Raw genomic sequence first — 26,701 nt, forward strand, 5'->3', positions numbered from 1 at the left:
CAATATTTCATAATCCAATACTTAATTTGCATTGTTTTCTCATCAAGAGAAGCATGTTAGCATTTGCAAGTTACGAGCTGCACACGGAATGTGAGAACTGGTAATAAATGTAATCTGATTTTATAAACGTTCTACACATTAAGTATTAGAATGTCCTAATAATCACCAAAAACAAGAATGTATTAGGCTGGCCTGAGGCAAATGTTATTTTCTCAAGACACACAAAAATGCCTGGAAAAGAGTATTGGCTATTTTGGGACTTTTCCTAAGATTTTTATTTATGGCTTCACTCTCCTCATAAATTCAACCTTTGGTTGTTTTTTTTTGTTTTTTTTTAAAGCATTTACCGCTTGGAGCTTGCGGGCAGCAATGCATTGTGGGAAATGCTGTTTGTATTCATTATGTTGCTAAAGCCCCTGATGGTGTAAATCAGGCTTAGGAAGACTTAGGGCGCTATTTAATTAGCCCCGATAACTTAACGGGGGTGGAAAAGGGAGGTAGCCTCAGGCTTTATCGCCCGAGACTATTCTAATAGACTCCCTTTTTCACCCCATACCTTTGTTAACGCCCGTTAATGTTACAGGTTAACAGGCGTTAACACTGTTTAATGGACAGTAACACACAGAATCTGTGAAAAGTTCACGGATTCCTGCATTATCAGCAGGGGCGTATTAAGAGAGGAAGGGGGCTCGTGTGCATTTCCCATCCAGGGCCCACTCCTCTCCTCTCCCCGGCGGCTAGCAGCGGGCTGACCACAGCAGTAGACTCTGGTGTGTGCCCAGCGTCTACTGCGCATGCGTAGATCAACGGGAAAATGATGCAGCCACTTTCCCAGTGATTTCCCCGCTGCGCATGCACAGAACGCCTGGAAAATGGCAGCAGAAAATGGGCAGGCGTTTTGTGCAGGGCTGAGACACCAGACGTGAGACTTCGGAGAGGTAAGTATTAGTAAATATGGGTGCAGGGTGTGCGGTGTGGGTCGCACACCCTGCACCCATTATAAATACGCTCAGGGTTATCAGGGTTGCGCCACCCATTAACTACCTAGTTATCGGGGATTTGTTTTTACTGCTTGGTCAGTGGTGAAAAAAATCTCAGATAAGTGCTGCACTTCGGGGCTAATTGAATAGCTCCAGGGGATCAATTAGCCCATTGTAAATTACTACGGCTAATTGAATTCCCCGTTTTGTGTTATTTTATTTAGATTTGAGTTAAAGGACAGATGAATCTTTACTCTAACAGACACCTGATTGCTGGGAAACTGCTAGATATCATTAGATCATTTAAAATAATATGTTTATGACATATACACAAATATGATACAAATTATGCTGCCCATCCACTAGGCGATTTTGACAGGCGATTGCACGATAACGAAGTCGTTATCGTGCAATCGCTTGCAAATCATCCACAAATTGGACAGTAAAATGTAAAAAATTACCAGCGATCTGCACGTCCGCTGGTCGTTTTTAACATCTATCATCGCCCAAACACGATGGACAACCGGACGACCGTCCTCAGGTTGCCATGTTCGGGGATGATTGATGTGCATACACTGAACGTCTGAACGTTCAGTGTATGCACTTCACCCCTAGGGGGACGACGGCACGATTATGATGTTGTAATCATGCCGTTGTCCCCGCATCTAGTAGTGGACAGGCAGCATTAGGCGAATAGCAGATATTAACCTCCTGATTTCGCTGTTCTTCTTATTAATAGAAACGATGGACACAAATTAAGTAATCCAGAATAACAAATAGTTACTCAGTTCTGTTCATCCTGATTATTATACTGTACCATAGAATGGAAATTTGCCTCTGGAAAGTATTTCCCCATGAAATAACATATAGGAAACATAGGGAAAGTGTTACCAAGCACTTTTTAAAACAAGGCATTCAGAATGCCGATAGTCAGAACGTCAATACCAGAATGTTGCCTGGTTCTGAATGTCAACATTAGGTCGACAACCAATGTGTCGACATTCAGAAATGTCAACATGTTCATAATAAAACATGTTGACACCAGAATAACGACATACAGTTTTTTACTTATTGTTAGGATTAGGTTTAGGTTTAGATTTAGGGTTAGGCTTAAGCTGGTTACACACTATAAGATGTATTGTATGATATAACGTCCTGACGCGTATTAGAACAATACATTGTATACATCGTATAGTATGTATGCCTGATCTATCATTCCTGGCCGTCGCTCATCACATCGTCCCATCTGCCGTACTGAATATCATATGGAACACTGCAATGAACTGCGCGCTGCTGTTACATGCAGCATGTAATGATACATTGCGCGTCGTACGTTGCAGTGTGTATGGCGTGCGTGATGTATCATTGCATCGCTCGCCGCATTGCTGGATCGCACTGTCATATGGTGTTTACCCAGCTTTAGGGATACGGTTTAGGCTAAAATAAGCAAAAAACTGTCTATCGATATTCTGGTGTTGACATGTTAAATGTCGACATTATGAACATGTAGACATTTAAACCATGTCCACATTTTTGATGGTCGTCATACATTATGTCCTTCTACATTCTTGCTGCAGTCGCGTCAGATCCCATGCAACTCTGCTAGCGTTGAGCAGTGGTGTACCTATAGGGGGTGCGCTTGCTATGGGGCTCAGAGGCTTAGGGGGCACGTATGCCCATCAAGCAACCCACTGCACCCTGCAAAATTTTTCTCATTATTTCCCACTGTTTATTTAAACTCTGCTGACTACGGGCAAAAGCTGGACGGAGGGGGCTGTGTGTTACTCACTGGCACTGTCCGGCTTCCACCCGACGCGCAGAGCTACTGTATCATCACGCAAGTCTTTCTCTTCTTTGGGTGGCAGGCAGGGACTGGTAGTGGGAGGGTCGTGTAGCACAGCAGACAGTGGCTTTGGAGTGGCGCCAGTGTTTAAAGGAATGACTATCTGTGAGTGACACAAACTGTGCTGCTGACAGCCTGCTCATGAAGCTAATTTATTTATTTATAAATATAATATGCCCATTAATATCATATATATTGTATACAGTAACATGTATATACCTACCTATATACAGTATATGTATATACATATATATATATATATATATATATATGTGTGTGTGTATATATGTATATACAGAATATATATATATATATATATATATATATATAGTGCAGTAGATATATGTGTATGTATATATCTGGTTTATGGATACTATCCCGACAGTTCTATATTGAATTGTTTACATCCACCATTTGGAATTGTGTACCCCTGATGAAGTCCTTACGGATGAAACACATAGGGTTGTGATTTCTTAAATCCAATTTTCCGAAGGGAGGAACCTGCTAAATGAGTTCAAACCCAGTGTGGGTAGCAGCAGAATATTTATTACTGACCCCCTTTGTTAAGGCAATGGAAAATCAATTGTGTAAGCAATTTTTATGATATATTTATTATATGTCCATTGACATGAAATTTTAATAAAAATTATTTTTTACGAAATCTAATGGTGGGCCATTGGGCCATTTCTTGGGTGTTCTTTTGGTGAGAGGGTATTTTTTTAGAAACTTTCTGGGATATATAGAATCATCCATCAATATTATTGAAGCTTTTCCAAAATCTGCCAGAGAAAAGAGAATCATATTGGGATCCAGATTGAAAACTCCTAATTGTTCATTTTACTGTATATGTGTGTTATCCCAAACTTTCAAAGACATTTGTTCATTTATCGTATATAGGTGTTACCCATTCAATGGCTTTTAGAATATATGCGCCATCTAAGTGTTATTTTATTGTCTAGGTGTTTGTTCCCACTAACAGGGGTTCTACTTGAGATGCAGCAGTTCTTATACTCTTCAGTATTATACATACTGTATATATCTGTCTGTCTAGCAGTCAGCAGTGCTGGGTATGTATTTTTTTTCAAAATATGTTATTTTTGAAAACAATACAAAATAAATATATATATATATATACAAAACATAATATCAAAACATAATGCAATATAAAAACTGTACATAGCAGAGACAATTGTGAAAATTACTAGAAAATAATGTTAAAAAAATAACCGAAACAGTATTCATTATATTTCTAACAAAATATATAAAAGAAAAAAAGGAACCCTAAAAAATTAAACAGGTAAACATAAACATAGACGACACACAAAAGGGAAAAGTACAGGACCAAAGGGAATGGAGAAAGGTGGAAGAGTAGGAAGCCCCAGAATGCAAGTAGAGAGGATACTATGGGCATATCATCCTTCTGTAGCTGGGTATGTTTTTATTTTCATGTGGGGGGCCAATGTGTTTTTATCATGTGAGGTCAAGTGTGCTTTTTTTTAATTTTACCTCTCTGTGTCAGTGTGGGAGGGGGGCATTTGCTATGGGGCCTAAGATGCATCTTCGGGTGAGAAAGACGCAAAAAAGACGACTGGCACTAGCAGCGTCACACAGGACCTGGCGGCTCACTCACGTCGGGCATCTCACGCCGCATGGCGTATTCAGGGTAGATGCATGAGGACACATCTGTATTGGCTGTTGACGTTCTTTTCATACTACTCCCATACAAATACCGACATCAATAATCATGGGTTTACTAGCAGCAGTAACACTTGTAGGGGTATATTTACGAAAGGTCAATTTTAATCGATTTAAAATCGATTAACATCAATATTTTGTTTTGGGGTTAAATCACACACTTACTAATACTTTTAAAAAATAATTGTTAATAAATGTGTGATTTAGCCCCAGAAACACAACATCACTATTGATCGTTTCTTCATCGATTTTAAATCGATCAAAATTGATTAAAATCGACCTTTAGTAAATATACCCCGTAGTCTTTTGGATGCAGTCTTTGCTAGTTAGTCAACTTCACTACAAGTGAACACAAGGTAGTCAGTGGAGTGTCCTCCCTGACCGTGAGTGCTGGATGACACCACATATCAAATGTGATCAATGTGCCTTTCACATGCATTTTGCCAGTGAGAGGCCAGCCTTAGAGCAATGAGATGGTAATTCATGCTTTACATGATATACTCTGTATATATTATTTCAGATAGATTAGTGCTTTCCATATTTCCAAACAAAATGTTTAATTTAAGTCTTGATAATTCTTAGGAGCCTATTTATTAACTAGCGCCCATGATGGCATTGCAGGATGCGTTTTTAGTAGCGACATGTATCAAAGAGCTACCGCAGGGACAGGTGCTCCGAAAGGAGCTCGTCTCTATGAGGTGCTCAGAGTGAAGAGACCGTTTCTTCACTCTTGTGCTGGGGTCCTGCGCATGCATGGTCTACAGATTGACAGCGGCGCCCACTGACATGGAGAGTTCCTCTGGAACCCTCTCCCAGCTAGTATTGCGATGTGTAGCCCATAGGTTACAGCAGCACAACGTCATCCTTAGATGGCATTAGCTGCGGGGTCCAAGCTGCATCGCATCCCCCATAGAAACCTATGGGGATTGTGACTGCTGGCGGAAATGGAGGTAAAGCAGCATATATTGGAGATATCTGCTGTGGTCCCTCCATAATACATTGCTGGGATACTATTTATTTGCAGATATCCCCCGTAAACGGGTGTTTTCAGGGAATAGGCCGCAAATAGTTAATGATAAATTGGTCCCTTATAATACTACGGTTTCCAGGTCTCTGTGAGACCTGGTCACCTGGAATTGCCACATGTACAGGCACAGGCTGATGCTTGCTGAACTCTTTATAATAAAAGTTACTATATTAATTATTCTCTGATAAGGTTATGTTGTCAGGGCAGTAACTAGGGCTGTGCGAGTGTTGCCGGCTCACAGAGTGCAGGGCTCTGTGGGTGGCACCATTTCCGTCCTGTGGCCCGTGCTGCTGGCTAGCAGAGTGCCTGGAATAACACACTGCAGCCAGCATTGCTGCTGTGGTGCCGCCAGAGCGTACTTTAGACGCTCCAGACAGGCCCCCTGCAATCTCTGCAGCTGATCGTATGTCCTTAGGACGCTTCACTCAGCGCTGCACTTATTGCTGTTGTCGGCCCCACCCCTTACGCACTTCGTAATGATGTCATGTGCCTGATGCCATGACGTTGGGCACAAAGGGGGCGGACAAGGCACGGTGCAATTAAACCCTGTTACGGCTCTGTATGTTGTATATGTTATTGTTGTAATAGGGGGGAGTCTGTAGTCACTTCCATTTGTCTATACGGTATATGTTATATTGATTAAATCTGAGATTTAAATATGAAATAGCATTTGGGCCAGTCTTGGAAAAGTTACAATGTGACCATTTTAAGTAAAATTACATATATTATTTTTCAATCGTTTAGTTTGTTTCCATATGTGAATAAATATAATGTCCAATATGATACCAAAAGAATGCACTGCATACATTGGGCCTGATTCTAAGTTGTGAGCAAAGCAAAAAAAGAAAGTACTGTAACTTTGCACCTGGACTATATTGCAATGCAAGGGGTGCAAATAATGTTTTTTTAGTTTTTTAAATGTTTATTTGCATGCAGGGTAAATACTGGCTGCTTTTGCATGTAGCCCACACATGCTGGACATCTGTATTTTTATACTGTAATTTTGATGTCAGTTTGGATACACTCCTCCCAAATCTAAATATCTCTGCACGTTACACTGCCCCACCTGCAGTGCAGCATGGTTTTGTGTAGTTGCAAAGCTACAGTACTTTTTTTTGCTTAATCTTCAGGAATAGAACTAGATATACTGTACAGTTAATAGGATACCCTACCACCATTACCCTGCTCTCAGAGGGACCTTTCGGTTCCTCTGTATCCCTGCACCCTCCCTCAGTGTCTGTTGTGCTGCCAATCACTGCTGATTGGTCAGCACAAGATGACCCCCCACCCAGCAGCCGCTGGGAAAAGGTAAATTCACCCCCTCCCCCCTCACCCCAAAGTGTACCTGGTGCCTGAAGCCGCCGTGGAATGGAAAGTCGCTATGTTTCCTATGTTCCCGATGTTCCGATGGTGGCGTTCCGATGTTTCAAAAAACAATTATTATTATTTTATTTTTTTAATTATTATTTATTTATTGTTACAAAAGAAAATTATATATATATATATATATAAAAATTATATATATATATATATATATATATAGTCAGGTGCATAAATATTGGGACATTGACAGACTTTTCATATTTTGGCCTCTATTCGCCACCACAATGGCTTTGAAATGAAACAAACAAGATGTACTTTAAATGCAGACTTTCAGATTTAATTTGAGGGTAATTACATCCAAATCAGGTGAACGGTGTAGGAATTACAACGGTTTCTATATGTGCCTCCCACTTTTTAAGGGGCCAAAAGTAATGGAACAAACTAAACAATCCTAAATCTAACTTTCACTTTTTAATACTTTGTTGCAAATCCTTTGCAGGCAATTACAGCCTGAAGTCTGGAACGCATAGACATCACCAGACGCTGGGTTTCATCCCTGGTGATGCTCTGCCAGGCCTTTACTGCAAATGTCTTCAGTTCCTGCTTGTTCTTGGGGCATTTTTTCTTCAGTTTTGTCTTCATCAAGTGAAATGCATGCTCAATCGGATTCAGGTCAGGGGATTGACTTGGCCATTGCATAACATTCCACTTTCTAGCCTTAAAAAACTCTTTGGTTGCTTTTGCAGTATGCTTCGGGTCATTGTCCATCTGCACTGTGAAGCGCCGTCCAATGAGTTCTGAAGCATTTGACTGAATATGAGCATATAATATTGCCCGAAACACTTCAGAATTCATTCTGCTGCTTTTGTCAGCAGTCACATCATCAATAAATACAAGGGAACCAGTTCCATTGGCAGCCATACATGCCCACACCATGACACTACCACCACCATGCTTCACTGATGAGGTGGTATGTTTTGGATCATGAGCAGTTCCTTTCCTTCTCCATAGTCTTCTCTTCCCATCACTCTGGCACAAGTTGATCTTTGTCTCATCTGTCCATAGGATGTTGTTTCAGAACTGTAATGGCTTTTTTAGATGTTGTTTGGCAAACTCTAATCTGGTCTTCCTGTTTTTGAGGCTCACCAATGGTTTACATCTTGTGGTGAACCCTCTATATTCACTCTTCTGAAGTCTTCTCTTGATTGTTGACTTTGACACATATACACCTACCTCCTGGAGAGTGTTCTTGACTTGGCCAACTGTTGTGAAGGGGTTTTTCTTCACCAGGGAAATAATTCTTCTGTCATCCACCACAGTTGTTTTCCGTGGTCTTCCGGGTCTTTTGGTGTTGCTGAGCTCTCTGGTGCATTCTTTCTTTTTAAGAATGTTCCAAACAGTTGATTTGGGCACACCTAATGTTTTTGCTATCTCTCTGATGGGTTTGTTTTGATTTTTCAGCCTAATGATGGCTTGCTTCACTGATAGTGACAGCTCTTTGGATCTCATATTGAGAGTCGACAGCAACTGATTCCAAATGCAAATGTCACACCTAGAATCAACTCCAGACCTTTTACCTGCTTAATTGATAATGAAATAACGAGGGAATAGCCCACACCTGTCCATGAAATGGCTTTTGAGTTGATAGTCCCATTACTTTTGTCCCCTTAAAAAGTGGGAGGCACATATAGAAACCGTTGTAATTCCTACACCGTTCACCTGAATTGGATGTAATTACCCTCAAATTAAATCTGAAAGTCTGCAGATAAAGGACATCTTGTTTGTTTAATTTCAAAGCCATTGTGGTGGTGAATAGAGGCCAAAATCTGAAAATTCTGTCAATGTCCCAATATTTATGCACCTGTATATACATGTATGTATGTATATATATATATATAAGAAATAATTTTGGATAAGTTGAAATAGATGTTCTTCACCTAATTCACTCATTAAAAATAACAGACAATTTTTCAGCGGTTTTTAGAGGAAAAAAATTGACAGTTAAGTGGTTAAGGCGTTAAATATGACAAAGCTTGTTCCACTGTTAAGTTAAAAATTGTCAGTCTTCATGTCTCCTTCTCTTGCACAAAAAGAAGAGCTCTGCCCCAAGCTTAAAATCTAAGTGCAGATCATGGATGGAAAAAACTAAATACGTATAGAGAATTTTGCATTTATATCTGCATGACTACATTCATTCACTCCACTGCTAATGTATATTACATCATACTTACCTACTTTATCTGCTCCCCGGGAGATGCCCTTGGAGCAGACACTGGTGACCGCTTAGAGGGGCGGGGCCAACTTACTATGTCATTAGGCCCCGTTTTCGCATCATATAGCTCCGTCCCCTCCATAAGGGGGCCGCTAGTCACGGCAATTATCTCCCTATCCTGCCCACTTCACTAGGAAGTGGGCGGGATGCTGGAGATGTGGATACCCTTCCGGGGGTGCGAGGGGCTCCCCGACAATTTGGGAGCCTCCCGACACTTCCGGGAGGGTAGGTAAGTATGTATTACATACAGTGCATCCGGAAAGTATTCACAATGCTCAACTTTTTCCACATTTTGTTATGTTACAGCCTTATTCCAAAATGGAATAAATTCATTTTTTGTCCTCAGAATTCTACACACAAAACCCAATAATGACAACGTGTAAAAAGTTTTTTTGAGATTTTTTCAAATTTAATAAAAAAAAATAAATACTAAGAAATCACATGTACATAAGTATTCATGGCCTTTGCCGTGAAGCTCTAAATTGAGCTCAGATGCATCTTGTTTCCACTGATCATCCTTGAGATGTTCCTATAGCTTAATTGGAGTCCACCTGTGGTAAATTCAGTTGACTGGACATGATTTTGAGAGTCATACACCTGTCTATATAAGGTCCCACACTTGACAGTACATGTCAGAGCACAAAAAAAGCATGAAGTCCAAGGAATTGTCTGTAGACCTCCGAGACAGGATTGTCTCGAGGCACAAATCTGGGGAATGGTACAGAAAAATATCTGCTGCTTTGAAGGTCCCAATGAGCACAGTGGCCTCCATTATCCGTAAATGGAAGAAGTTCGGAACCACCAAGGCTCTTCCTAGAGTTGCCCGGCCGTCTAAACTGAGTGATTGGGGGAGAAGGGCCCTAGTCAGGGAGGTACCAAGAACCCGATGGTCACTCTGTTGGAGCTACAGCATTCCTGTGTGGAGAGAGGAGAACCTTCCAGAAGGACAACCATCTCTGCAGTAATCCACCAATCAGGCCTGTATATTAGAGTGGCCAGACAGAAGCCACACCTTAGTAAAAACACAAAGCAGCCCACCTGGTGCCAAAATGCTTGGCATTAAAACAATATACTCTATGCATGATGGGAAATGTGCTTCTGCCCAGAGCCGGCCCAAGGCATAGGCAAATTAAGCAAATACCTAGGGTATTTGGAATGCCAATGCTAGTTCCGCCGCTGACCCAGCACCCCTCTCCCTCTCTCAGAGCACAGCACCCATTACCCAGCAGCACAGATGACAGATGCAGCCAATACATCGACCTGGGCAATAAAGGGGCCCACAGCAGGCAGCAGCATAATGAGTCTGACTGACGTCGTTCACCTCTGCGCTGCGGGCCGTGACAAAGAAGGATGTCTGGATAGTTGTATATTTTGCACTTAGCATGTATTTCCTTAATGTAAAAAAAAAAAGCCATAAACCAATGTGTTTTTTTGGTGTCTGTCTATAAACACTAAGCTTTGTGGTGGGATTAACTGTTAGGGGGCACCACCAAAAATCTTGCCTAGGGCATCAAATTGATTAGGTCTGCCTCTGCTTCTGGCACCTGAAACTGTCTTCAGAGCCAGGTGCAGCGCCGTCAAGAGGGAGGGGTGGGTACTAATTAATAAGCTCCGGCTTATATTGTCCCTCTTTGTAGCACACATTGCCACGAGCGGCGTCAAGGGTAGTATTTTATATTGGGGTTTTTTTCCAGAAGGGACGTGGCCACGCTTCCCAGATTTGGTTAAGCCTTCTCCCATACCTAGGCCCCGTGGTCATCTCAACGGCCCTGGCAAGGTGTTCTTCTCAGGACTGTCCTGTCTCTCACACTACCAATGTGCTGTCCTGTCTTTCATGTTACCAATGTGCTGTTCTTTCTCTTTTTCACTGCAAATGTGCTGTCCTGCCTCTCACACTGCCAATGTGCTATCCTGCCTCTCACACTGCCAATGTGCTGTCCTGTCTCTCACGCTGCCAATGTGCTGTCCTGCCTCTCACATTGCCAATGTGCTGTCCTGTCTCTCACACTGCCAATGTGCTGTCCTGCTTCTCACACTGCCAATGTGCTGTCCTGCCTCTCACACTGCCAATGTGCTATCCTGCCTCTCACACTGCCAATGTGCTGTCCTGTCTCTCACGCTGCCAATGTGCTGTCCTGCCTATCACATTGCCAATGTGCTGTCCTGTCTCTCACACTGCCAATGTGCTGTCCTGTCTCTCACACTGCAAATGTGCTGTCCTGTCTCTCACACTGCCAATGTGCTGTCCTGCTTCTCACACTGTCAATGTGCTGTCCTGCCTCTCACACTGCCAATGTGCTGTCCTGCTTCTCACACTGCCAATGTGCTGTCCTGTCTCTTACACTGATAATGTGCTGTCCTGCCTCTCACACTGCCAATGTGCTGTCCTGTCTCTCACACTGCCAATGTGCTGCCCTGTCTCTTACACTGATAATGTGCTGTCCTGTCTCTTACACTGATAATGTGCTGTCCTGTCTCTCACACTGCCAATGTGCTGTCCTGCCTCTCACACTGCCAATGTACTGTCCTGTCTCTCACACTGCCAATGTGCTGTCCTGCCTCTCTCACTGCCAATGTGCTGTCCTGCTTCTCACACTGTCAATGTGCTGTCCTGTCTCTCACACTGCCAATGTACTGTCCTGTCTCTCACACTGCCAATGTGCTGTCCTGCCTCTCTCACTGCCAATGACCTGTCCTGCCTCTCTCACTGCCAATGTTCTGCCCTGTCTCTCACACTGCCAATGTTCTGTCCTGTCTTTCATGTTACCAATGTGCTGTCCTGTCTCTTTTTCACTGCAAATGTGCTGTCCTGTCTCTTACATTGGTAATGTGCTGTCCTGCCTCTCACACTGCCAATGTGCTGTCCTGTCTCTCACACTGCCAATGTGCTGTCCTGCCTCTCTCACTGCCAATGACGTGTCCTGCCTCTCTCACTGCCAATGTGCTGCCCTGCCTCTCACACTGCCAATGTTCTGCCCTGCCTCTCACACTGCTAATGTGCTGTCCTGCCTCTCACACTGCCAATGAGCTGTCCTGCCTCTCACACTGCCAATGTGATGTCCTACCTCTCACACTGCCAATGTGATGTCCTGCCTCTCACACTGCCAATGTGCTGTCCTGCCTCTCACACTGCCAATGTGATGTCCTGCCTCTCACACTGCCAATGTGCTGTCCTGCCTCTCACACTGCCAATGTGCTGTCCTGCCTCTCACACTGCCAATGTACTGTCCTTCCTCTCACGCTGCCAATGTGCTGTCCTGTCTCTCACACTGCCAATGTGCTGTCCTGTCTCTCACACTGCCAATGTGCTGTTCTGCCTCTCACACTGCCAATGTGCTGCCCTGTCTCTCACACTGCCAATGTGCTGTCCTGTCTCTCACACTGCGAATGTGCTGTCCTGTCTCTCACACTGCCAATGTGCTGCGCTGCCTCTCACACTGCCAATGACCTGTCCTGCCTCTCTCACTGCCAATGTTCTGCCCTGCCTCTCACACTGCCAATGTTCTGCCCTGCCTCTCACACTGCCAATGTTCTGCCCTGCCTCTCACACTGCCAATGTTCTGCCCTGCCTCTCACACTGCCAATGTTCTGCCCTGCCTCTCACACTGCCAATGTTCTGCCCTGCTTCTCACATTGTCAATGAGTTATGCCTCTCAGGGTCACACTACCAATATGAAAGAATGGAGAATGCCTAATAGAAGGAAGCCAATGGTACATATATATATGGCTTTCATCATTTTTAAATTACAAAACTGACTTGAAGATTGCACGGGCCACTGCTTTCCTCCTTTGTGATGACAAATAAGAATAACAGGAATCTATTCTTCAGTATCTTGTTAATTAAAGTTCCAATTTACCCTTCTGCTCCACGGGAGGTTTCTGTCCACCCTGAGCTCTCCTTAGGACACCGGCGTTACGCTTTGACAGGTGTACCGCCCCAGTGAAACTCCCCACCTGCCACTTAAGTCATAATTCTGAATTATGGGATTTTGATTATGATAAAACAGGGACTGTCCTGGTAAAACAAGGACGCATGGAGACCTAGGTTATAGCGCAGTCAAAATAGTTTTTTTCAGCATTTCTCATTCACACTGCACAGAGCATCATCATCACTATGTATGAGTCTCACTGAGTGATTTGTATGAGCGTGCATGTGAGAAGAAATTCCCTTAATATATATCATGGATCTTAAATGGTCAATAGCAATATTGCTCCTTCTTCAGATAAGTAATTTATATGTTCTATATTATTCAAGTCAATTTCCAGTGAATTGATATTAAGTGGCTGCTGGGTTGAAATGGTAGTTACTCAACTGTGTATCAGTGTGACTTATAAGACCTTTATCATTACTGGCTTTCTTCCCAGAATTTCCTTTTGGCCTCTCCTTAACTGTAATTATATTTATTTTAGTACTTTATTACTCCGTATATCTTATTATTTCTCAGTCTACAACATGCTTAATGTTCAAAGTCCAATTGCTTGCAACCACTGCATATAAAGCTGTACAATATTTATCTATATCCATGTATTTATTTATAGGCTAATAACTGCTAAATTCTCAGAGTCTTCAACTTGGGAATCAGAGGAGGAGGCATATTATAGTATGTTAGGTTAAAAGTCTGATTTCATATACAGACTTGCAGCTTTGCAATACTCTTCAATCAATTTTAGATAAAAGCACATGAAGCCAATACTGCTTTCATGGAGATATAACATCTCTATATTAATTCTGAAGTGATTGCCAACCAATCATTCACACTAATCGTGGCATTACAGACAAAGAAGGTTATCCTTACCATGAGGGAAAAATCTATCAATCCGTAGCGCTGTTTTTCCATATGTGAACATAGGCATTTATCAACAAAAGTAGGAGTAACTATAGTGGTCAAGGCAAGTTTAATCCATTTGTTTCTAATGGAACACTTTTCACAAATTGCCATTGAAATTGGGACAATACTTTGATGTCTTTACCAATCAATAACTTTACCAGTTGTCAGACTTGTAAATTACCATATTTTAGTCTATTACGCTGTCATCCATGTAGTTATTTACAGGCCTAAATTGATTTGTTTGGGTCCAGAATATTTGGCAAGCATGAGCAACATCTGTTCAGTATCAATTAAATCCATAGTTGCATGCCTACTGGACCAGAATGTCTGTGAGACTTCCCGGACACCCGAGAGAGATCTAGAGCACTGGATCCTTGTTGATGCAGTTTGTGGTGTATCCGATAATTGTGGCCCCACCACCTGATGCTGCAAATTGCGGTACAGAGCAGCAGAGATGGGCTGTAATGAGATGACTGACTGCTCCATGCCCCCCGTACCTCCAACCAGCACTTGCACTCCAGAATCTTCTGGAGTGTTTTAGTAAAATATTGGCATGTATGATCAAATGTTATTTGTGCCTAGTGGAAAATGGCCAATGTCCGATATTTACCACTGTGTGCAGCCATCAGCTGACTGCTTCAGTAGTCCACATCAGCTGACTACTTCAGTAGTCCACATCAGTTTACTGCTTCAGTAGTCCACATCAGCTGACTGCTTCAGTAGTCCACAACAGCTTACTGCTTCAGTAGTCCACATCAGCTGACTGCTTCAGTAGTCCATATCAGCTGACTGCTTCAGTAGTCCATATCAGCTGACTGCTTCAGTAGTCCAGATCAACTGACTGCTTCAGTAGTCCACATCAGCTGACTGCTTCAGTAGTCCACATCAGCTGACTGCTTCAGTAGTCCATATCTGCTGACTGCTTCAGTAGTCCACATCAGCTGACTGCTTCAGTAGTCCACATCAGCTGACTGCTTCAGTAGTCCACATCAGCTGACTGCTTCAGTAGTCCACATCAGCTGACTGCTTCAGTAGTCCACATCAGCTGACTGCTTCAGTAGTCCACATCAACCGACTGCTTCAGTAGTCCACATCAGCTGACTGCTTCAGTAGTCCATATCTGCTGACTGCTTCAGTAGTCCATATCTGCTGACTGCTTCAGTAGTCCACATCAGCTGACTGCTTCAGTAGTCCACATCAGCTGACTGCTTCAGTAGTCCACATCAGCTGACTGCTTCAGTAGCCCACATCAGCTGACTGCTTCAGTAGTCCATACCAGCTGACTGCTTCAGTAGTCCACATCAGCTGACTGCTTCAGTAGTCCACATCAGCTGACTGCTTCAGTAGTCCACATCAGCTGACTGCTTCAGTAGTCCACATCAGCTGACTGCTTCAGTAGTCCACATCAACTGACTGCTTCAGTAGTCCACATCAGCTGACTGCTTCAGTAGTCCATATCTGCTGACTGTTTCAGTAGTCCATATCTGCTGACTGCTTCAGTAGTCCACATCAGCTGACTGCTTCAGTAGTCCATATCAGCTGACTGCTTCAGTAGTCCACATCAGCTGACTGCTTCAGTAGGCAATAAGTGGGGTGGCCAAATTGGACAAAAGATTCAGTCACTTTATAACTGAGGCTCATCTGTCTGTTTTAGGTGAATATTATAGTGTACTCTAAATGTGGCATTGCCTCGCTTTGCTCATTTATGTCCCTATAAATATACAGCAATAGATCCACTATATTAACTGGGATGAAAATATAATTTTTTTAACATAAGCAGGTGCTGCAACTGTGCCAGTCATACAGTACCAGTCTGCCATTTGGCCATGCACGGTGCAGCACTATGGCAGGGTAGAAACACCTATGATTTTAATCATTTTTGTCAAACTGCATTTAAAATGTTCAAATTATTGAGTCACAAATTAAGGTCACAATGTGTGCAGCTAAATGTCTTCTATCCACAGCGTAACAGAAAGAAAAGCTACTCCCCACTAGGGCACCTAACACTTGGTTGCTTATGCCCTGTTGCTTATCTGGGTTTTCCTCATCCTGTATTATATTGTACTGTAAGTCACTAACCAACCTATTTGTTTATGTTCTTTGTAAGGCGCTGCGGACACTTGTGGTGCCATATAAATAAATAATAATAATAATATTACGGTATGGTAGTAACACTGATTCTTTCTATTTTTCCAGGCCCCACAAACCATCATAGCCAGTCAACGCTCCGACCTCCTCTTCCTCCTCCACACAATCATACTTTATCTCATCACCATTCTTCAGCCAACTCCCTCAACAAGAACTCTCTGACTAACAGACGAAACCAGATTCATGCACCAGCTCCAGCTCCTAATGATCTGGCCACAACTCCAGAGTCAGTTCAGCTTCAGGACAGCTGGGTACTCAACAGTAATGTACCACTGGAAACCAGGTACAGTGTGTCTTCTATTAGTAATTGTACTAGCCCTCGGCCTTTGGGTCAAGCTCGTAACATTTAAAGTACAAAGCTTTATTAGAGCCAAAAGTATTGTGCTACAGTTTCAAACCTCAAATATCATGGACACACTCTGTCATTTCTCAAGTGCATGAAAACTTGGAGAAACATTACTGAATACTGAATGCACCATTTAGGGGAACATCCAATTAGGTGCAAATTTACCAAAAATCTCGCACCTGCATGGTTTCTTCTGCAAGTGCGAGATTTTTGGTATCCAATCCCCCAATGAATAAATAAGAAAATGAAAGTTTCCATTTAGCTGAATTTAATTAATCACCTTCTGCTACACGTTCCTCATACTCCATCTTTTCTACAGCGTCGCAGAGTGCCCGATCCCAGAACGTGTACTACCTCTAACCCCACTATCCCTAACCATGCACCCGCTCCCCACCTACACTACACTACACTTCCGCCACTATCCCTGTACCCACTCTAATCCTGCATCAGCCTCCCTGCACACACTACACTCTACTGCACTGCCACGACTAACCCTGCACCGGCTTCCCGCACACACTACCTACACTACACTTCACTTCCGCCACTATCCCTGTAGCCACTCCCTATACACACTACCTCTAATCCTGCATCAGCCTCCCTGCATACACTACACTATACTGCACTGCACTGCCACCACTAACCCTGCACCTGCTCCTCGCACACACTATCTACACTACACTACACTACACTTACACCACTATCCCTGTACCCACTCCCTATACACACTACCTCTAAACCTGCATCAGCCTCCCTGCACACACTACACTATACTGCACTGCACTGCCGCCACTAACCCTGCACCTGCTCCCCGCACACACTACCTACACTACACTACACTTCTGCCACTATCCCTGTACCCACTCCCTATACACACTATCTCTAACCCTGCATCAGCCTCCCTGCATACACTACACTATACTGCACTGCCACCACTAACCCTGCACCTGCTCCCCGCACACACTACCTACACTACACTACACTTCCGCCACTATCCCTGTAGCCACTCCCTATACACACTACCTCTAATCCTGCATCAGCCTCCCTGCATACACTACACTATACTGCACTGCACTGCCACCACTAACCCTGCACCTGCTCCTCGCACACACTATCTACACTACACTACACTACACTTACACCACTATCCCTGTACCCACTCCCTATACACACTACCTCTAACCCTGCATCAGCCTCCCTGCACACACTACACTATACTGACTGCCACCACTAACCCTGCACCTGCTCCCCGCACACACTACCTACACTACACTACACTTCCGCCACTATCCCTGTACCCACTCCCTATACACACTACCGCTAACCCACCATCAGCCTCCCTACACACACTACCTACACTACACTGCACTTCCGCCACTATCCCTGTACCCACTCCCTATACACACTACCGCTAACCCTGCATCAGCCTCCCTGCACTCACTACACTATACTGCACTGCACTGCCACCACTAACCCTGCACCTGCTCCCCGCACACACTACCTACACTACACTACACTTCCGCCACTATCCCTGTACCCACTCCTAATACACACTACCGCTAACCCTGCATCAGCCTCCCTGCACACACTACACTATACTGCACTGCCACCACTAACCTTGCACCTGCTCCTCGCACACACTATCTACACTACTCTAACCTGTCGCCACTATCCCTGTACCCACTCCCTATACACACTACCGCTAACCCACCATCAGCCTCCCTGCACACACTACCTACACTACACTACACTTCCGCCACTATCCCTGTACCCACTCCCTATACACACTACCGCTAACCCTGCATCAGCCTCCCTGCACACGCTACACTATACTGCACTGCACTGCCACCACTAACCCTGCACCTGCTCCTCGCACACACTATCTACACTACTCTAACCTGTCGCCACTATCCCTGTACCCACTCTTTACACTACACTACCCCTAACCCTGCATCAGCTCCCTACACACACTACACTACACCCACTCCCCGCACACAGCATGGGCAGCTGTACACAGGCATTGTTAAAAAAAAAATCCAGTCCCGCAAGATTTTGACCACAAAAAACTTAGCAACCAGTTTTTTTAAACAGCAGGTATCAGGAGTGCGCATACCCGCAGTAATCCATAATTGGTTGCGAGGTTGTATTTTTTTTACGGTCAAAACCTTGAACCCAATTGGATATGCCCTTGTAAGATTATAGATAGAGATGATTAAACAAAATATAAACAAAAAGATCATATAGTACTTAAAATTCTTACTTTCTGCCATACTGATCCATTAATGTAAATTATTGGTTGGAACGGAACAAAAAAATGTTGCTACACTATAATTAATGTATGATTTCTTTTAAATCTACTTTCAAAGTAGAATTGTACCAGACGTATTGTGGGACATTAAGAAAAGCAATGGAAGCGTTACAACAACAAAGTCAACATTTATATTTTATATCACTAATGTTTAGGAAACCAGTTCATATTGATTTTAGGATAAAGAAAAATATTACAAACGTTTTGCTTCACTAATAGTACAATGAGAACATTTATGAAACACTGGTGCAAGTTAAAATGTGGAGTTGTCTAGATATTTGCTTCATTTTCTAATCTGTAGTAGAAAATTACCGTTATAACCTGTTGGTTAACTATGGGCAATACCACCTCGTCACTCTGCACCAGTCGTAGTGACTGTCCCCCACAGCGTCAGGTTTGGCCTTGGTTGACTAGACTGAAGCTCGGTCTCTGGAAACTTTCCCGCTGAACATTGTTTTTGCTGATGTATCTTTTTGGTTTTGGCTCTGTGCATGCTGTGGATCTGAGTCTACGTAACTATAGGCAATGCAGATCTCTACACAACTCAGTCGCATCTGTATTTGTGGCTGAAGCTGCATAGCTGGGTGGTAATAGGGGTTTACACATAGGGTTGGGTCAGTGAGAGCATGTTAGCAAAATGATAGGTTATGCAGAGTTGTGCTTATGTGTAATTATAATCACTGTACATGTTTTCAGATGGCAATGTAGGGGGCTGGTGCAAGCGCACACTGATGATAAGGACAGCTATGGAAAGCGTACAAATAAGGGTGGTCCACCCACAGAGATGCATACTACTTAGTAAATAAGTGTCAAATGCACAAGATCCAGCACAATTTGACACTTATATGGCTCCACAAGGATACCGCTGTGGCCATACATTTGTGTAGTGACAGCATTCCACAATCACTTAAAAAAACGATAAGCTCAATTTTGTGGTTTATCATGTTTTCACATATAGGCAGGATTACCTGTTAGTATGTGTTCTGTCACGCAGTGTGTGACTCCTGGGAACAGGGCGGCGGGACACCGTCCATCTGCGCGTGAGACCTTACGCACGCACATTGTGGCCGGCCAGGAGCACTAGGCTGATGCACTATGGGACTTGCAGAGATTGACGGAGGGGGGAGTTTTCTCTCTCTCTCACTCCGGAGGCCAAGATGTTAATACATCTCTGCGTTGTTGCTTCCTACGTCTCCTCCATAAGTGCCCTGATAATAATTCTGCCCCTTAGTTCTGTACATACAATGTGGGTGTAATTACAGTCTCATGCTCAGTATTATTATTGTTGGCCGTGCCGGCTCTAGGGGGAGCCGCACCCTGGGCAGGACGAGACTTAGCCGCCTGTTATCTGCGCAAATCCGAAAATGGCAGCATGGCCTAATTACCATATGCCATGTCTCCTAAATGACGTTATTTGGGGGCGTGCCCGTATGGCACGCCTCCCATTACCGTCAGGCTGGGGGCGACCCTCTTCCTCCACTGAATGGATGTCGCGCGCATGCGTGTGGCATCAATTCCTCTTCTCCAGGGCCAGCTGCGGCGGTGGAGGTGCCCAACATCCCGCGGGAGACTTCCCCCTCGGGTGGAACAGCGGGGCAGTGCTCAAAAAAGAGGACTGTCCCGCTGAAATCAGGAATGGTTGGGAGGAGTGCGCCCTTTATGGGGCGACGCCCCTGTTCAACCGCACTGGTCAAATATGCCTTGAGCCGGCAATGATTGTTGGTAATTTGTTTGATGAACAGCACCGGAAAGAAAGGAAATCAGAGCTAAACATAAACCCAGATGTGAAAACAAAGTGTAGAACGGAGTCTACTCATGAAAGAGCTTACAATTTAGTATAATCCGTAGTACCCAATATGCTTAGTATTCCAGATATACAATTTAAAAGACTCAGGACTGTTTTAGATAGGTTCTGAAAGGGTGTTCATCAGTTTCTGCGCCAAATAAATTGTCTTCCCCAAAATTGACCTAAGACCTCTGAAATATTCTTCAAGATCTGAAAGTGGAAATTGCTATTTCAAATCAAGCAGGTTTTCCCACATCCTCTTAGAAATTTCAAAGAAAGGTCAAAGGTACTTTTCAACCCATTTTAGCTACAATAAATCTAATCCTCAGGATGATTCCAACTAGACCACCAGAGACAATGTTGATAGAATATTATAACAAAAAATTACCATTTAAGTACAGTCTTTTATCCTTGTAAAAGGAATATATGACTATATTATTGCTGTTTATTATTAACCATGTCAGTGATATCAGGCAATACTTTTTCAGCAACTCCTGATTTTTTTCTAATCTATTTTAAAAGCTATCAAATATTTAAATTTATTATTTTCACTGCATATATTCCTTATAAACAGTAAGGAACAGTGGGCCTGATTCAGAGCTGGATCACTGCCCTCCTACCTGAAAATGGAGTGGCCTCCTGGCCGCTCGCATAGCTGTGTGTGACCACCCACAGCATATGCGAGCGGCCAAAGAGATGGTCGCGATGGTCTTTGACCATCGCGACCATCGGGCTTGCGACGAGACCCTGCGGTAGGGTCTCGCTGCCGCAAGCCCAGGAGTGATTTTGGCTCTATCAGAGCCAAAGTCACTCCCACTGACATCATTACTGATGTCAGTGAGGCCGGACTCAGATGGTAGGCGTTCCCATGGGAACACCTCCGTCTGGCCGCCATGCCCCCGGCACGCCCACCAAAGGGGGCATGCTGTCACTCACCATCGACAGCACGCCCCCTTTCGTATTTCTCGTCGCTCGCCGGGTCTCGCGCATGCGCACGACGGAGCACCCTCCGTCGTCCGCATGCGCATTCGGCAAACATCGACCCGCTTGCGAGCATCGTTTGCTTGCAAGCCGGTCTGAATGACCCCCAGTGTCTTAAGCTTAGCAAACAGATAGTAAATCTGATATGTAGACATTTTCAAAATTCAATTGGCTCGCAATAAGGAAACTGTTTGGCGGTTGTCTTATTGTGTGCTGACAAATGCAACTGACATTCAAATAATTGTGTATTTGCTGAATCCAGGACAATATCCATGCATCGTTCTGGAACTATCAGATTTTGTATGTTCTAAATGTAGTGTATATTATGCAGAGATCAACGGTGCTGCACAACATATGAATCAATATATTCTATATGGGCCACCATCAGTGGTAGGACTGCCGGGACTGGAGTCCCAGGCCCCGAGAGAGTGGGGGGCCCAGATGGCATTGGTTCAGATTGCCCCTGCAGCCAGGGAGAAACAGCGCCGGCAGCATTTCAAATATGGCGCCGGCCGTGAGCCAATCAGAGCTTGCAGAACGACAGCCAATCAGGAGCAGCTGCTCCCTATTGGCTGCTGGACAACGAGTTGTGATTCCCTCGCGACCGGCGCCATCATCGAAAATAAAATGATGTATTTAAAGAATGGAAAAATGCTTTATTTTAGTTATAAAGCATTTTTACCTTTACTGCCACTGGAAGCACATTTGATTTATACAAAAGCCCTATCTCCAAAAACTAGCCATTTAGGGCTTTTCAGAGCTTCATGAAAAGAGCCATAACATACAGTATGGTGGAGATGGAGCTATGGCATGGGCACTGATATTGAGGAGTGGATAAGACAGACTGCACTCTCAGGTATCGGTGTGAATGGAGGGTGGTGCTTGTAGAGACAGTATGCCTAATGTTTCTATGACCCTATAAATAAAAGGAAAACACATGTCCCAGTGGTGTTATGTCCTTGTATTGCTGATGTTTTTGTCTTTTAAGAGAAGATAAAGTTTAGCAAGCTTCTAAATAAAAACTAAGGGGTCTGATTTATTAATTCATACGGCCTAGCTACAAATCATTATCACCACTTATGCCAGATATACAGACCTTGTTAGTGCCACAATTTACCAATATGTGTCTCTTTTGGAGCAAGCGGTGAAAATCGTGCACCTCTGGGGATGGTCAGGGTGAAATGTGCCCAGTGGCTGTGTATGTAAAATTTATTTTGACCCGTCGGAGATGACACAGCTATTAGGGTACTGCCAACTCAAGCTAAGCTATGCTTTTGTCACTTAGTAAATTGTAGTAACCATTTCTACCCATAAAGGTAACAGTCTATGGTCCTGATTCAGAGCGCACAGAGCTCGCAAGCGGGTCGATGGTCCCCCACTGCACATGCGTGAGACCCGGCCAGCGACGGACGCTCCGTCGCTACGGGTCTCGCACCAATAAGGGGCAGCTGTCGATTGTGATTGACAGCTCGCCCCGTTTTGGAGGCAGGCAGGGGGGTGGCTGGCCAAATGGAGGCATTCCCTCTATTAGAGCCGGAATCTCACTGGGGCTTGCGATGGACGAGTCCCTACCACAAGGGTCTCGTCGCAAGCCCAATGGTCGTGATGGTCGCAAAAACTGTGAGTGGTCACCCACAGCTTAGCGAGCGGCCAGGAGGCCGGCTAACAAAAAAAAAAATTGCTGCCCTGATTCAGAGCGAGTGCTCTGAAAGAGCGTCCGGCTCTGAATCAGGGCCAATGTACGGGACAAGCAGCGTATCACATTCTGTAGTTAGATGAGCACCACAGATATCTATTTTATCTAAGAGTTACTTTATTAATAAATTGAGAAATGCCCTTTCTGGTAAAACACCAGTGGCTTTTCTCACATAAGTTTATGTGTAATGCTTTACTTTTGCATTGATTTTTATACTTTACTACTTTAAGTAATAGAAAAAGAAGGAAGATAGCCGCAATCTGAAATGAGTTGGATTCTTTCCTTTCCTTAAGCCATCAGGGATATCTGAAACATGAATTCACATGATATGGAGATGCTGGAGGCTGAAAACACATGTTCCTTCAGAAATATCAATTCATTTTTATAAGTGCCTTGGAAAAACACAGCATTAAGGGTTCACACCAATTATAGTCTTGTCTAAAAAATCAATGCACGCTGCACATTGCTGCCTATATAGCTTTTCAAGTACATGATACTCGCATATTAAAGTACGTTATCATACACAGTGAAACCATTAACTACTCTGTAATGAGTGCTGCCTAATGTTGAGATTAGTTATATGCGCTATCTGTGTGTAAATGAACGTGTATTAGCCCTGGTAAAGCTTGCTTTGAATAGAGCACATACTGGATTAGTATACCAATATTGTGCTGCTGTACACTAGAGGCGTGCATGAAGTGTTCCTCTTGTGGCATGACATTTAAGAGTTCCTGGAATACATTTATCGAAACCCTTAATTACCTGAGTGACATTGTTGCAATCTACAATGATAAGTGCACCTGCAACTTTTGTTCTTCTCTGTATAAGGACCAAAAACAAAACACCACCTTGCTGTTTCTAGCTAGAAAATAAAGCTGCTCAGTCTTCTCTAGATTTCCATCCATGCTGCACAGTGCTGGAACATCATCAAACCCTGCGTTACTTTTATCAGAGAGCTATTATTTTGTCTTTTGTTTAGCAATATTTAACTCTTTCTCCACAAAGGAAGAGGGTAGTGGGCGCAGCAGGGTTCCGATATCATATCATATCATACGACAAGCATTAGAGCAGTGAAGCTTTAGAATGGTCAGTTTGATTTAGTGATTGGATTACCTTGCTCTGTTTTCAAGGTTGTATATACCATATATGTTTAGGGAGAGTTAACGCGGACATTTCAAGGGTAATAGAGGCCTGAATTGTCATTCCAGAACATACAACATTCAACACTGAGAATGTTTCATCAGTATAAACCAATTGTTTTTTAAATCAATGTGAATCACTGCCGCTCTCTAAATGCTTTGATCCCATTACATTTATTCATTTGCCTGTAATCCTTCATCATGTTTGTATTCTTGCATTTTATATGCATAAACATTGTGTGTAACTATAACATTTGTGTTGTGTCAAAAGCAGTCTTAGGCAATCTTGCAGTGTTTCCTATAGAGCTTTCCATTAATGGTACTGTTTTTAAATCACTGTTGTCAAAAGTGCTGAACTTTCTTATCAGTCTTATGACTAACATGGTATTTTTATTTGTTTGAACAATTTCCTATTGGCACAGGAAGCCTTTGATGCATTATAATGTGTCCAATCTATGCACAACCTGTGGCAGAATATGGAATACAACATCCAATTCAGACTGAAATGGTCCCCTCATCTCTGGTTATACTGCCTATAGCTTTGTATTTATTATAGCGGTCAGGGCCATAACTAGGGTAGTGTGACCAGTGCCATGGCACAGGGCACCACAGGGCAGGGGGCACTGTTGGGCCTGTCAATTTTCCTGTTTATTATCATTCTCACTTGTAGTTTCCTCTTCTTTTATCCCAAGCATCTCCTGGCATCCCCTATCTCTTTCCTGGCCCTTCCCCATGAGGCCATGGTCCTTTTTCAGTTGCACTATCTTATGTCCCTATTCAAAAAATGGGAGGGGTGGGGGCACCAATGCTCTCTCTGGCACAGGGCACCAAAAAATCTAGGTACGGCTCTGATAGTGGTAACTTTATAGTTACGGCTCTGATAGTGGTCACTTTATTAGATAGCCCTATACACCTGATTGTTAATGTAAATAACTAATCAGCGAATCATGTGGCAGCAACTCATTGCATTATAGCATGCAGATATGCAGATATGGTCAAGAGGTTCAGTTGACCAAAATGAGGGTTCTGTAGGTATAAATGTGTGATTAATGACAGAGGTCAGAGGAAAATGTATAGACTGGTTTATCCTGACAGGAAAGAGACAATAACTCCTATAACCAATAATTTCTGTATAATCAGGGGCGCCAAGAGCACGCATGGGCATGGGTACTGGGGGGGGAGGGTGCATGGCCAGATCCGTAAGGCATGACCACGCCCCCTCCCCCAATAACATTTTTGTAAAAAATCTATGCGTGATGCCACATGCTGCAAAGGGGGCACTGTCCGTGTCCCCTCAGCAATTGACCCTGGCCAGTATTGACCATGTTTGTTCACCTAGTCTCAAGTATTGGTGCAGAACGTCCATCCCCCGGCAGAGCCACAGCTCACTCTGCTGCTCTGCTCCGACTGCAAGACTCAGCAATCCTGAAAACACTCAGCAGCCTCTCTGGCCCCACCCCCATGCCTGGATTGGACAACAAATAAACCATCTCTAATCCCATTGGGTCTCAGGGCTGCTGATCATAGGTGCACTGGAGTCATACAGCCAATTCGCTGCAAAGGGGGACATTTGTCTTTGTCCCCCACAGCAGCGCTGCAAAGGGGACAATGTTCCCATCAGCAACTGATTTCAGTAAAAAAAACAGGCAACCATTGTAGTATAAGATGAATATTTTGCGAGGAAGATCAGCCTAGCAACTGCATTTAACATAGACTGTAGGGATGAAAGTCTGTTTCTAACAAGACTAGTAAGGAGACTATTGTAATAATCAATGCGGGAGATAAGAGCATGAATCATACATGCCTACTCTCCCGGGAGTCGCAGGAGGCTCCCGATTTTTCTGGTAACCCCGCGCACCCCCGAAAGAGTAGGCATATCTCCCGCATCCTGCTCACTTCCTAGTGAAGTGGGCAGGATGGGGAGATTTTAGGACAAATTTGCGGGTCTGTATGCAGGGGGCGGAGCAAAATAATGTGCATCGCATTATTTAGCCCCGCCCCCTCCTCCCGAACCTGCAAATTGCCTTATTCATCTGTAGCCTGGCCCCGCCCCCCCGAAGCCGAGAGGACCGGGCGGCTCCCGGAAAAGATGAATTAATAGTCGGCAAGTATGGCATGAATGAAAGTTTTTGCAGTGTCTTGTATAAGACATGGGTGTATTCTGGATATGTTTCTCTGATGTATGTAACAGGATTTGAAAACAGATTGAATGTGGAGAACAAAGGAAGTTCAGAATCAAGGATAACACCTAGGCAACGAGCTTAAGTGGTAGAGTTGATTGTTGTGTTATCAATAGTGATATAGATATCATGTAGGGAGTGGGACAGATGT

General features: G+C 43.7%; 1 protein-coding gene across 3 annotated transcripts in view; it reads left to right on the forward strand.

The window, feature by feature from the left end:
• Positions 1-26,701, forward strand: part of TENM2 (teneurin transmembrane protein 2) — a 2,186,131-nt gene that overhangs the window by 1,446,408 nt on the left and 713,022 nt on the right. For all 3 annotated transcript variants that reach the window (XM_088454943.1, XM_088454942.1, XM_088454944.1), the window contains one exon: positions 16,166-16,400. In XM_088454943.1, the coding sequence (XP_088311069.1) occupies positions 16,166-16,400 (235 nt within the window). The remainder of the gene's footprint in view (positions 1-16,165; positions 16,401-26,701) is intronic.

This window comes from Taudactylus pleione, unplaced genomic scaffold, assembly GCF_031769625.1.
Source record: "Taudactylus pleione unplaced genomic scaffold, aTauple2 ptg000637l, whole genome shotgun sequence".
In the NCBI taxonomy this organism is placed as follows: Eukaryota; Metazoa; Chordata; class Amphibia; order Anura; family Myobatrachidae; genus Taudactylus; species Taudactylus pleione.